Raw genomic sequence first — 14618 nt, 5'->3', positions numbered from 1 at the left:
ATGTCTCTTAACAGAACAAAGAACATTTTTTACAGAAAGCAAAGGTGATGTTTATTCTTTATTATACTAACATAAGCATCATACAAGACAAGCTTGGGGATTTTTTTTTATTTATTTTTTTTTTTGCAGGGCTTTTGTTGGTATAATAATTCTCTAGATTCTCATTAGAAAGTAAAGTAAAAAATGAAAAATTGTTCATTTGCCATCTTTTGCAGTTGAAAACAAGACAATTCTAGACTTGCTTCATATATTTGTACCTAAAAGCTTCAAAATCATCTAACATGACATGCAGACTGCATTAAAAAACTTTCAGATATACTGTCAATTAAAGAAATAGATCAAAATTTGTCACACATTTTCAGAGTAAATTAGATCTTTTTTTCTTTTAGAAAAGAAAAATGAATATTTAAATCTTCTTTTAAACTTTTTATTTCCATTTTCAAAAAATTACTAAAGTAGAGAATTTGAAGAAGTCACAGGCATTTGAGAGTTAAATGGGAGCTCTCTCTTTTGAGAACATAAGAAATTCAGTTTGGATCATGAAAGCAGAACAAAGCCTGCAAGAGAATCGATGGTAATGGAGACGGTGTTGTAGGTTAGACTCAGTTACACTTCTGAGAGCTACTTTACCCTCATCATGCTGTCATGTAACAGAATCTAAACTAGGAGGGCAGAGGATATTTTAACTTACATTGTAAGAATCCCCCACCTTCTTCCAGCTCCTCCATGTGTAACTTACACGCTCTTATACTCCCTTACACATCAGCAGGATGGAAATAAGTAGCTTTGAGGGTGTCTACCTGAGTCTAAATGAATGTCTGAGACCAAGGTGAGGATAGTCATGCTTAGTGGTCAGAGCAGTGGTAGTCAGGCCTGGGGATTGGAGCCAAGAGTCAGCGCCAGAATCAGGAGTCAAGAGCAGCGTTGGAACAAGGCAAGAGTAGGGTTGGAGCAGGACTAGGGACAAGACTGGAACAAGACCAGGGCTGAAGCAGGCTGAGGCCTGTGGTGTCTGTTACCACTATCAGGCAAAGGAAAGTTCCAAGCCATGAAGCAACGCTGAGCAGACTGAGCTACTGTTTCTCCTGTCTGGCTTATATACCCACTCTGAGAGTCACCAGACCAGCTCCTGGCTTGTGGATTGGCTGAAGCCTAACATAGGAATGACTCATCCCCGCACGTGGTTTAATCAGGCTGTAGTTCAGGGATGACTCATTACCTCACACTAAATGTAAGAGAGTCTCCCTGAGATCACCATTGTACCACCTCTGAATTTGGCTCCATGGATTCATGGCATCACGAGAGTTGAACACGTTTTCCATATGTATCACCTCTGCTTTTTGCATCCCATCTTTATATTCTGTTTGCTGATGTTCATTTCACAGTCCTGTTTAAATTACAGGTTTGTAAATGGGGTTTTTTGTTCCTTCTACAGAATTCATCGAAAGCTGCCCAGGTCCCATCTCCATGGGGTGCCAGTGGAAAGTAAGTTAATTCATCACTCAGACACTATGTCTGAATAGCAGTGATAAATGGCATTTGCTATGCTGTTGTTTTCATCTCTTTTTTATGTCACCCTAACGTGTACATACATATATTTTTTTTGTTTTGTTTTGTTTCAGGAGCACAGGAACTCCATCCCCCATGTCTCCTAGTCCTTCTCCCGTCAGCTCTGTAGGGTCCCAAGGGAGCACTGGGGCCCCTTCCCCCTCTTCCACCATCAGCATTCCGCAGCGTATTCATCAGATGGCAGCCAATCATGTCAGCATCACTAACAGCATCCTGCACAGTTATGACTACTGGGAGATGGCTGAAAATCTTGCCAAGGAAAATAGAGGTGCGTAACCTAACATACTAAAAGCTGGTACATATCCTTTAAAAATATGCCAATAAGACAAATTATTGACCTAGTATGGCAGTGGTCCTATTGGAAGGTCTTACCTTCTGGATTACAGAGGTGTATTCATTTAAGCCTATTCATGGTCTGTCCCAAAAGGTAACAAAAAACAGTTTTGTCAGCATTCCCACTCAGAAGAGGCAACGTATCACTAATTTCTTCTTTATTTGACTGTCCAACTCTCTTGCCTTTCCAGGGACAGAGTCATAGACATCTGGCGGTCAAACAGGAATTAAGTTGGTCTTTTGAGTTCATTTAGATAATTCTTCTCCTGAGCAGTATTGCAATATCTTTTGTTGGAGCTAAAGAAATGGATCTCTTTAGTCTTTTGTCCTTGTTTTACAAGAGAAGTCTAATCAAGTGCACTGATGACATTCCCTTTTGGTGGTGACTCCTACATGACCTCATATATTTGCATATATCAACTGAGGCCTTGAAGTATAGCTATAGGACTCACTTGTGTGTGGACACGTGGACACCTTCCCTCTGAGTATCTGGACCTTGAGTAGATATCTCTGGTTTAAGCCCCATTACTCTACTTTAGCCCTGACATGGACAGCTAGATCATTGGTGTATTTACATGACAACAGGCTAAACATACAAGACCAGATTCTACTCTGATTACATCAGATTTACACTGGTATAATCAAGGTTTAAAGTTGGTGGGGGAGTAGCACATCTTAACCTCCTAACTCTGGCTTAGGTAAGCAGCATGGATGCTCCTTGCCTATGCTATGCCATCTGGCCCTACAAACTCCAGCTGGCCCCTGCTCGGTACAGCTCTTGCAGGCACAATACCCCCTGGGGCCTCCCCAACTATCAATTCCTCCATAATCCACCTTCAGTGGTGGGGGACAGTAGCATAAGATGATAAAATAGCTGCAGGCTAACTTCATTTCCACTTATGTCCACCATGAGATTTAGAGAGAGAATCTGGAGGAGACGAGGCCGCTTCCCTTGCTCATCTCCTCCAGCTTCATGGAACTGCATAGGACGGAGATTCAAAGGGGCCTGCATGACATGAGGGTTGGACCATACCAGAGAGGAGGAACACCTCTCCTCTCCTGCATGTGCAGACTCCCCTCCACATTTAGACTTAGAGGGGAGCAAGAGGCCCTCAGTTTTTAATTAGTCTACCTTCAGGCAAAGTTCCCTCATGGATTAAGTTGGAGTTTGCCTGAATAAAAACCTCAAGATTTGGCCTGGCCTCACCCATACAGTACCCTTTTGAAAAGTTTCAGTCAGGGTAATTTGTGCATTTGAATGAGAAATGGCATCTCTTTATCTTTATAAGGACCCCAGTGGCAAGTAACCCGGTCACACACAGGATTAATGGGTATCAATGAAAGAAAGAACCAAGGAATTAGCTGCTTAATTTTTTTAATAATTTCATTGGGAAAACACCGATCATGGACCATAAGGGGCATTAAGGAAGCCCATTAGTCCCAAACTTGCATTTTAATAAAATGTTCGCTGTGATTTAATTAATAAAAGAAAATAGCTATTACATGGTGATAAATAGCAAATCTAACTTTCACTAACACTTCCTATTTTTTCCCTAGAGTTTTTTAACGACTTGGATGCGTTGATGGGACCTGTCACCCTACACAGCAGTATGGAGCATTTAGTTCAGTACACTCAACAAGGACTTCACTGGATACGGAATAGTGCTCATGCATCATAAAGACTGTGTGCCATTCAAATGAACTGTGTAATTTCCCATGGACAATTCACTTATTCTGGACACTGTGCTACAGAAATAATCAACCACGGCATTGATCCAAACAAAGGTGAATATTTCTTCAATGTTGAACAGTATGTTTCAGAGTGTAGACATATATGTGTGTATGTACAATATGCAGCTATGTCTCTTCAGAAGGCATTGTTCCACAGTAGTCTCCAAACCTTGTCATACTCTAGACAGAACTGACCACAGATGTCTTAATACACACACACACACTTCCTATACGTGTGCTTAGAAAAACTCAGAAACCAAAATCTCGTGGGTTAATTGAACCAAGTGCAATAAACACAAAGGCTCCTAGTCAGGGATGCACTTAAGTGTGTGTTTAACTTTAAGCATATGCTTAAAGGCAATTGACTTCAGTACAACTTAAGCCTGCACGTAAGTGCTTTCCTGAATTAGGGACAACTGGCAGTTTGGATGCTCCACAGAACTTTCAGTGTTAGCGCACCATCTCCCTCTTATTTCCTAGTTGGGATGTATGGATGAATTGTGTAGATTGAAACAATATGGAGCAAGAAAGCATTAACTTTTGTGCAATAAGTTTCAACAGATTGCATTCATTTCTTTATTTCTCATCTTTTTAAACTACTTTATCTCCTTACCGACTATAATGGACAGTATCAAGGAAATAGCCTGAAAAATGGGTGTATTGATAGCAAGAAACTAAAATTGATTCTGGAAAATTGTGTATTGTCATTACAGGCAAGAAGTTAAAACAAAACCATTGCAAACTGCAACTCATTTAGCAAAGGAAGTCCATTTATTACACGTGCATGCATACACATGCACACACACATCTATAATGTTTGGTTGCTTTGTGCTGTGTGGCTTCCCCTTACCGGCTCTGGTTTTGATATCTTTTCCATCTTAAAGTAGCTTACTGCAGTGTCTTCTAGGCTGTATCAGGTCATTACATGACATTCTCCTTATCTTGGAAAGCTGCGTTTGCTGCTCACCAGACTAAGCACTGTTTCCTATCATAATCCTCTCACTCTTCGTGCATAATCCTCAACCAGGTTTTAATGGTTCTTGATTTATGATGTGTTTTCAGCTCCTGTTGACAAGCCCTGTCTTTTATACCAAGGGAATTAATCATGAAATAATTGCAATTTAATTTGGGTCAGTTGAGGTCATGGCCAGTTCAGAACTAATGTGTTGTGTGCATTTAGTGGATTATTGTTCTTAGTTAATTTCATTTTCGCTCCTTTGGAAACATTTGATTGTTTTCTGGTTTTATCTGAAATGTAATTTTATTGGTTATTTTGCACCCAGCCCTGTAGCCCTTACTCACGTGAGCAGCTACATTAACTTCAGTTGGACTGCTCATGTAAAAGCCAATGAATGGCCATCTTCATGGCCATCTTGTCAGCTTTATCTCAATATGAGTGTGATGCTGGTGCAAAAATATCTGCCAATGAAAGTTACTCATAAATAAAGAAAAATAGCCACTTACATAGGTGCCTTATATACACTGGCATTTCTATCTCTGATGAGTTGCATTAGAAAGCATACATCAAATAATTTAGCTTGTTACCACATTAAAAAATTTGAGATAATACAATGGGTATGTCCATGCCCACCGACAGCAATTCCGGGCCCTGGGGCAGAACAGTCAATGGCCCCGCTAGTATGGGATGGCTGAGATCCGAGTGGGCTTCCGCCAGAAGTTTTTACTTATTTATCATGTGTCATGCAGGTTTCCGGGCAGCTGAGGAGGCGGTATCTGCTACTCAGCTTCCTGAGTCCCTTGGATTCCCCAGGGAGATTTCTGATGAACCCAGAAAGCTGAGTAGCAGATACCACCTGTTCAGCCATCTGGAAACCTACATGGTGCATAATAAATAAGCTCGGCTCAGGGGAGAGGCAGAGAGCACAAGCGGCGAGGCTCTCGGGGGAATAGGGATATGTGAAGGACAGGAGGATACGTATCTATCCTCCCATCCGCTCGGGCCCTTTTAAATTGCCAGGCTCCTGGGAAATTGCCCTCCTTCCCCAACCCACTCCCCCGTCGGCGGGCCTGGGTATGTCTACACAGCAGCTGAAGGTGTAATTTCCAGTTTGGGTAGATGGGCACATGCTAGCTTTGATCAAGTTAACTCACCAAAACTAGCAGTGTAGCTGCAGAATAGGAGACAAGCCTCCCAAGGGCAATCCATCCGAGACCCTCGCTAAATACCCAGGTGGCTAGCCCACACTGCCATGGCTACTCGGCTATTTTTGGGGTGCTAGCTCAAGCAAAGCTAGTGCATGAACGTCTATCTGAGCTGGAAATTATACCTCCAGCTGCAGTGCAGACATACTTAATATCATGCCATCAGATTTCACTTTGGTTGTTGCATGTTGCAGAAGAAATACCAACAGTTCAGTTACAATTGTTGGAATGTAACTTGGTCAGTGCCTATTTGATTATTACCTGCCTGATGTCAGGTTGTGAAAATCTATCATGATATCCTAGATGGGGAAGTGATTTAAATTCTCTTAATACTGTGAGTAATTTCATTCTATTAGGAAAGTAGTGTGGGAATTTCTGTCAAAACACACAAGTGGGATGCCTGTTAGATTTGCTTCGGCTTTCTTTGGTAGTTTCTTTAACATTTGTCTTCAGATATGTTTTTAGTGTTTGGGAATTCTTATTGCTATTTTATGTCAGTTAAACTTAGAAGCAACGCGTATTGCTTGCCTTATACCGATTTTAACTTGACCATACACTCTGCTTCGGAGTTTCAAGTAAGGAATTTTGAATCACGTCTATTGTGCTATGATTGGGGATAGTTTTTATAAATCATCATGAGCTCTTTTGGAATTTGTTTGGCTGTAATATACACAGCGATTTTACAGAAATTCAGGAAGAGTTAATGCCCTTTTATTGTAACATGTTTCCTGACTACTAAGGATCTCTGGTAGATTTTTGCCCTTTCATGTATGCTGTTTTTATGTTGAATCATTCCAGCTAAAATACTCATAAATTGCAATGGAAATAGTACATTGATTGTAGTTTTTATGCTGAAATTATTTATGGTGAACATCTGATCAGCCTGGTGTACTGATCAGATGCTGGGGATGTAAACAGAAGAAATTCTGTTGGAGTCAGTAGAGCTACACCCATTTAGAGCATGCAGTTCAACTATAGGCATGTGTTGCTTTTGTACAGGTTGCTTTTTGTATATGATAGCTGCTCTTTAAATAACTGCAGATGAGTATGGCATGATAACAAAAGACACTTCATTCCATTCTCTTAGGGCCTGATCCTGAAAAGTGCTTTGGGGTCTCAGGACCTGATCCAGCAAAGCACTTAAGCATAAGTTTAACTTTAAGTACATAAGTAGTTCCATTAATTTCAGTGTGAGCTGAGGGTTCTCAGCACATTACAGGATCAGATCTTTAGAGACTATCCTTATTTTGCTTGCAAAGTCACATCTTGTTTATTTTAACTCATGGTTTAAGGTCTGTGAAAGATGAAGGTTCCCTTCTCTTGTATTAGAGTTTCCATATCAATATTTCAGAGGTGAAGATGTCAACCTGTACAAATCCAGTTCAAAGGCAAGTTTATGCCTGGAAGGAGAGATTTGATAAAACCAGAAACTTCTGACTATGACAGACAGTTATTCTACCAGCTGAAGAGTACGTGCAGGGATGGGAAATCAGCTGGAATACTATCAAATAAAATGTGTGCCACAGTTGGACGCAACCAAGGCAATACAATGAGGGAGTTTTTTGCATTAAAAATGCCCTGAGATACTTTATGAGATATTCACAAAAACCATGTTAATGAGATATTCAGATACACTTAGGCCTTGATCCTGTGAGATCTTTTGTGGTGTGCAACAGGGAGTGCAAGTGTGAGTGGAGGATATGCATAGGTTCAAGTATGGCTGAACACTGAGTTTCTGTGGCCTTAAATCTCAAACTCCTTCCATGCCCCTTTCTTTATTCTAAATCTCACAGGATTTAATGAAAGGTGTGTGGGCAGACTCTGAGCATGTCTGAGGAGACATGGTATTCACTGTAGGCCCAGATCCTCCAAGGTATTTAGGCACCTAACTCCCAATTATTTCAATGGGAGTTAAGTACCTAATACCTTTGAGGATCTGGACTGTATCCCTCAGCAGGCAAAACTGGTGCTTAGCTATGTGCTCCTTACCTGGGCTTTACTCATTAATGCAGAATCAGATTCCGGGCTCTGCTGGTACAGCTTATCGCTTTTTATCTTTCACTTATACATACAACACTCTTCACTTACATTGTGCAGGATCAAGCCCTCAGTGTAAGTATGCACACATATCTATATACTCTATATCTAAATCATAAAAAAGTTCAGTCAGCACAAAGGATATTACTAGTGCCTCCCATTGATCATTGAGTACATGTCACTGAATGGCCATATCTCCTCAGAAGAGCAGTAATTGTTATCAAGGTAATGTGTGCAGCTAATTAATTTGTAAGACTCTCACCTTGGGAATGGTGCAGTAGTATATCTTTCGTAATACACATTTTCACCCATTTTTCATGGCTACTAATATAAATCTGTATCACTAAAATGCCAGGGTATTTTTTTTAAAAAGAGGACATACACTTAGACCTGGCTAAGCTGTGCTTATTTTATCTACTCAAGAGACTTTACTAGTCACCAGCCTTAATGCATGAACAGTATATACTATTGACTTACTTAGTCTCAGTGTTTAATCCAAATGAAATTGGAATTTCAAACTGACTTGGATTAACTATGTCTACCACTGCTAGGTTGCAGATGTGACATGAAATGATTATGCTTTTAAACAGGAGAGGTTGAATTTTATGTAAAGAATAGTGACTGAATTCCTTAATCTTTTTAGAAGATTTTTAAAAGAACACATTGTCAAAGTAATATGTATGTTTTTTAACTCTCCTGATATTTCTGGAGGGTCGCTGGTTCACGGTCAAAGCTGTATTAACTACATTTCTCTTCTACTGTATGTCTAGTTTTTACATAATCCGCTTACTACTTAACATGTCAGAAAGAAATGTTTCTTTTTCATAATGATTGCAGCACTCCCCCAACCCCAGTACAGTGGAAAATCCTCAGACTAAAAAATAAAATATCCTCGCACGTTGCTGGCACCATATAAATAACAACGACTGAATGAATTTGTTACAATGATGAAAGAAGTACGGCTGGCACAGATCTAAAATATCTTTCTTTTTTATAATGTTTGGTTACCATTTACATCATGTATTAAAACTCAGTCCTTATTTGGATGGGGAGAATTACTTGATGTGTATCTTATAAATATATTTCTGTTCAGAGAACCATCATAATCATAATTATTGCATTACCGGGTATAGTGGTTATGCACTAAAGAGTGGGAACATGCATAGCAATGGGTGAGCCTCATATGAATCCATTCAGAAAAGCATCTGGATGTTTATTTGATGCTAATCCAAACGTACAAATCTCTTTGGTCAAGAAAGCTGTCTGGAAAACTGGTGAGAACAGTGTCTCTCATAAGATTCTCTAGCGGTGTAGACACAGAGGCTTAGTCTGGAGCCAGGGCTCTGAAACCCTCCCCTTTGCCAGGTCTGAGAGCCCAGGCTCCAGCCTGAACCCAAATGTCTGCACTACTATTTTTAGCCCCGTAGTGCAAGCCCTGTGAGCCAGAGTCAGTTGACCCGGACTCTGAGACTCACTGCTGCAGGGGTGGGTTTTTGCTTTGTAGACGTACCCCTTTAAATCTAGGGCAAAACTTCCATTTCCTTCAATGCAGTCAGGATTTTTCACTTAATATTTATTAGTTACTATTTGTGAAACTGTTTTCAAGATCATTTAAAGTTCTTGGGAAAGTCACTTAGAGCCCTATTTTCCCGTACAGCAGGATAATCCACCTAAGAGGAAGGACACTTGGAGATTTGAAACTCCCCAGAATTTCTACCCAGTAGCTTCTCAAGAAAGAATTGTTTGTCCCCCCAATGCAAGGTCTCTGCATCACTTAAATCCCAAAATAGGATCCCATAAAACTCTCAAAATAGAGCTACAGTGGTGCATAGACATTTTGCTGGGCCTTTGCATAGGGGTGAATTACACCCTATATAAAAATGCCAAGTATTGTTAGTATTACTGGCTAGTTTCATTTAGATCATAAATAGCATGAAGATAGCTGTTCTTGAAGTATTCATGTTTTGATCTTTGTAGAAACTAGGCAATATCAATTGTCACACAAATGTAAATAGGACAAAAAAGGTTAGCCAAACTATCAGTTCCACCAAAAAGTTCAAGTGGACTTTTAATTTGTCTGAGCCAGTTTGTCCTTTCCTGAAAGAAATATTTTTTTTCAGTTCTCATTATCTTTAACCCACAACAGCATAAATACTCAAATTATTTGTTTTCCCAAATCCAGATTCATGTTACTCTCAATCATAGCCTTAATACTGTCTTTCAGAGTGGTGCATTAGAGCATGGACTAATCTCTTTATTTGGCATAAGAAAAATTATGTAACTCTCACAAAATATTTCCATCTGTTCATGAGTCATCTGTAGTTAATTGGCATGGCAAGTCAATTAGGGATACATTTCCAGCATAATACACAGCAGTTAGACTCCCAACTCCCATCAACATTAATAGGAATCCCAGGGTTAAATGCTCTAGCTCTATATTACCAATTTCCCTCTAAAGGTCAATAGCAAAACACTTTGATTCTGAGGAATGAATACTAGTCAGATCAGCAATGGACACACTATTAGTGCTCAAACATCAATAAGCAGTGGAGCTTATAAACTGATGTGTCTCTACAGCTCCTGATGTTATTTGGGTCACACTAAATAACTCCACCATATTAGTCTTCCTTTTCTTAACAACATCCATTTTCATATTTTTCCCTTGGGTGGCTCTGTTCTACCTGCAAGTCTGGTCTCATCACCCCAAGAGACCTTTGAAAGAAAACCTTTCACATGGGAGAAAGCTAGAAAGAGATTACATTTACCCAAAGAAATGTAATTTGGCTAGTAATTTTCTACTCGTTTCTGTTCTGTTATTGAAAACATTTGTGGTTTTAATAAGGACTTTCGCCCCATTACCTAGATTCTCACACTTGCCTATTCCTTGTGAAAAAACAAGTGGATTTTCAATCTGCATAAAGTAGTGTCTGATGACACAGCGGCTTCCAGCTCCTGCCTAAAAACATATACCCCGATGAGTTAATTCATTCTCTTCCCCTCCTCCAACCTCCCACCAATTAATTTTGCAGCCCCTCAGTCCCACATCTTTCTTCCTCCCAGCACCCTTCTGCTCCTCCTGCTGCTCTAGAGGTTCTCTTCCCAGGCCTGGAGCTGCAGGGGTAGAGCAGGAAAGGGGAGGAGCCCAACATATTATCCATAAGAAGAGAAGGAGGAAGAGGGATCACAGCCGCTCTGAGCTGCTTGACTCTGTTCCCTTCTCCTTCTCAGCATCATTGTATCACCTCTTCCCTCCAGCCTACCAAAGCACTTCTCTTCTCTCCTGTGGGGAAAGGGAAAGCTCTACTTGCCACATGCAGAAGCTCTGTTTGGCTGCCCCTCTCCAGGAGGCAGGGAAATGTTGAAAGAGGGTTCCCTGCAGAGCTGTAGAAGGGACTGAAAATCCTCAGAATTGGCAAGTCTGGATACTCCATGTGGCACTACAGGAAGGAAGATTGCCATGGTACCTCCCAGGCCTAATGCGCATGTATTGGCTTGCATTGCTGTTTTATGACTCTGAACAAAGATCACTGGGAGTTGCTGGTATCATGTCTGTGCAAGGACTTACTATTTTAGCTTGTACATGTCACACACTCGACATCATGACTTGTCAGCAGGAGCAAACAGCAAGAGAAGGAAGAGTGGGAGTCCTAGTTTTAATACAAAGGAACTGATTCTGTATGTGCTGTGATTGTGGAACTCCCACAGAAGTCAATACATGTCCTGTGTTGCAGAATGAGGTTCAGATAACTTTGGGAATTAGCAAACATATTAGGAAAAATTGCAGAAAAATATATAAAAAGTAAATGCATGTATGCTTGATGTGTTCAAGGGCATTCTCAAATTAGACATAGGTCAGTCTTGAAATAAGTGGGCAAAAATCCAATGAGATCAATAGGTTCACCCGAGCTGAATATGGGCCTTGAAGCCATTAAAGTTACTATGTATTGCAGTTTAGCAATGTAGGTCTAGTGTACTATTTTTTCATACAATCAGTGTCTAATTTGCTTTCTGTAAACAGAACAAGAAGCTTTTCTGTGGGCCGTGAAAGAGATTAGGTTAGGTATTTTAACTACAGGCCTATATTATGTGAACGCTGGCACAGTATAACCGAGAGGTGCATTGAATCTTTTAAGAAATTTGAGAGGTATGTTGTTTAGTTATAATTTGACACATGAGCACAAACCGGGATAGAAAAAACTGTGAGTTCATCCACGCTGAACAGCTGAGAATTAACAAAGTGCTGGACACTACCCTGGGACCACATGCAGAACTCCAGTTCAAGTCAGGGGAAGTTTTGTGTAAAGCTCAAGGCTAGAATATGGCCTTCAGATTTTAATATTTTGTGAAATTAATCTTTTTTATGCAGTTCTGTTAGCAAATACTGGCCGCACTAGATAAGTTTATAACCACTGTTAGAAAGTATGGCTGTTAAACTTCACTTATATCTGTTTTCTTCTTTTTCCTGTATTTATCATTATTATTATTATTTATTATTAATTAACATCTGTACTGCAGTAGTGCCTAGGGCCTTCAACCAAGTCCAGGTCCCTTTGCATTAGACAGTGACAAAGTTATAGTGAACGACAGTCCCTGCCCCCAAAGAGCCTCCATTCTGAATAATAAGACATAACAGGTACATGAGATAAACAAGCAAGTGGGAGGGAGGGAGGACAGGGTTAAAAAAAAACAACAGAAAATCTTTAGCATAGACTGGCTGTAAGTGCAATTTTTAGCCAATCTGCAGCAATAATCACAGTAGCAGTAACTTTCCTGTCTGATTGTTATATTAACTAATGTTTATCATAGAACAAATCTGTAACTGCTAGTGGCTGTCTGACCTACTTGTACAGACTCCTGTTTTATGACTAGAATTATTTTTGTACCCAGATGCAGAAAGCGTAACTCCAAATCTCATTCATGCCAACAACTGTCAGCAAATTCCTGTATATTATAATATTATTAGCATCAATTTCAGTTTAGCTCTATCCCTATCTGATTAAATGTTGTTTTATGTTTCTCTCTCTGATGGTGTTCTAGTTTTGTACTGGAGCCATTAGCTAGACAGTCAAAGCAATAGTGCTTCAACTTTCGAATGAGCATTCTGAACTTAGCATTTTTAGTACCTACACAACATAAGTACAATCCCTCTACATGTCCCTGTATAACAGGCAATGTTGTTTACACAGCTGAACAATTTAGTAAATTGGAATATTCTGTACAGTAATTTATGCTGTAAAATATGTACATATATCATTGTAGCATTAATGAATGGTTTGAAGTGCTTTATTTATTAGATCAGGTGGCATTTTTCCCTCATTCTAGAATACTATAAATTATTTTTTTTCTTGATAGATTAATTTTTGGCTATTTGCTACTACATTTTGACCCAATTATGGAAAAAATATTCAGTATTTACAGTAAATAGCTATTTTTAAAATCTAAGTAGGAATAGTAAATTCACTGTCCATCCAAATAATATATATCTGATTATGACTAAAAGTGAAAATTATATACTCATATCTGTGTATTATAGTATATGCTAGAAATCATATGCCACATGTGATTAATACAAACAACAAGAGCTTTAGTAGCTGTCATCTGCTTCATTCTTCCTCTTTGAGACCAAAAACAATAAACCATTTAATCTCAAATGATCCCCAGGAGAGCCCTATTTTCATTCCTTCCTCGGGCAAAATTCTCATTGGTTTCAGTGGGAGTTCTGCCTGGTAAACATGCAACACAGAGACCTGAAAAAAATAAATATCTTGCTTCTGAACATTGCTTGTGCTTGGTAGTCATTAAAATTTGTTTTGAAGAAACATAAAGTAAATACTACATCTGTACCATCCTGTATCTCTCTTTCTTTGCTGTAAAAGGGAAGAGCGAGGGAAGAATTGCATTCATAAACAATTGTATTTGTTCAATTTCACATGAGCAATAGGAAACTCAAAGTACATCAGTTCCATTTCAGGTTAAAAACAGGACAAAAAAGGTTTTTTGGATTTGAGTTGCTTTAGACTCTGATACACAATTAAACAAGTTCACATGTACAAAAATTATGAAATCATTGACAAGCTGTTTTACTATTTGCAGATTTTGCTGTTTCTACAGTTCATACAAAACTCACGTAGCACAGTTTCTGGAATGGTGAAAATTCCTACTCTAATGTAACAGAATGAGCCTTAAGGATTTGTAAGAATAAGCACTTTTATATTAAAAAGTCAATATTAATTCATCAATAAGATTACTTTTTTAATGTGACAATAAACCACAAAATCAGCATCCTTCTGTCTCAATTTTGTCTCATCTGTCTCTTTCTTACACATTTTTTGGAGTCAAAAAATGTCTCATGTTTTATGCTTTTTGGTTATCCGTATAATCATCTGTGTTAACTAGTTAAGACTGTTGCCCTTCCCCGCACTCCAGATGGGGATGAAGTCATTTGAAAGTTTGGTGTGAATAAAGACATTTTCAAGTGGGCCATGTTAACAAGGAACTGGAAATGACTTATATGAGCTCCCAAAGAAACAAATACTGTAAAATAAGGCTATGGGTTTTTGGGAATGGGGATGGGAGATTGGATGTGATTGGCCTTCTGTTTGGTTGTTTGGTTGGTTGTTTTAGCGTGAGGAGCATGGTGAATAAATAATCAGTCTCAAATTTTTATAAAGTTCAGTTTCATTTAGATTTAAAGAAATAAGGGCTATCAATGGCCCCATTCTGTGCTGAAATTTGTAGGGAGCAAAGACGACTATCTGCTCCCTGAACCAGTAGAGGCTACCTGC

General features: G+C 39.3%; 1 protein-coding gene across 1 annotated transcript in view; it reads left to right on the top strand.

Moving 5' to 3' along the window:
- The window catches only part of AFF3 (ALF transcription elongation factor 3), a 478617-nt gene extending 464510 nt beyond the window's left edge, over positions 1–14107 (top strand). The window contains exons 21-24 of the mRNA XM_067563544.1: positions 1436–1485; positions 1623–1837; positions 3460–3687; positions 13927–14107. Coding sequence (XP_067419645.1) covers positions 1436–1485; positions 1623–1837; positions 3460–3581 — 387 coding nt within the window. The 3' untranslated portion in view covers positions 3582–3687; positions 13927–14107. The remainder of the gene's footprint in view (positions 1–1435; positions 1486–1622; positions 1838–3459; positions 3688–13926) is intronic.
- The last annotated feature ends 511 nt before the right edge of the window (positions 14108–14618 follow it).

The sequence above is a fragment of the Emydura macquarii genome, unplaced genomic scaffold, assembly GCF_026122565.2.
Source record: "Emydura macquarii macquarii isolate MOO-44397 ecotype Brisbane River unplaced genomic scaffold, CSIRO-AGI_Emac_v2 contig_2531, whole genome shotgun sequence".
NCBI lineage: Eukaryota > Metazoa > Chordata > Testudines > Chelidae > Emydura > Emydura macquarii.
The sequence above is the reverse complement of the archived record's forward strand: the minus strand, read 5'-3'. Positions and strand labels throughout refer to the sequence as shown.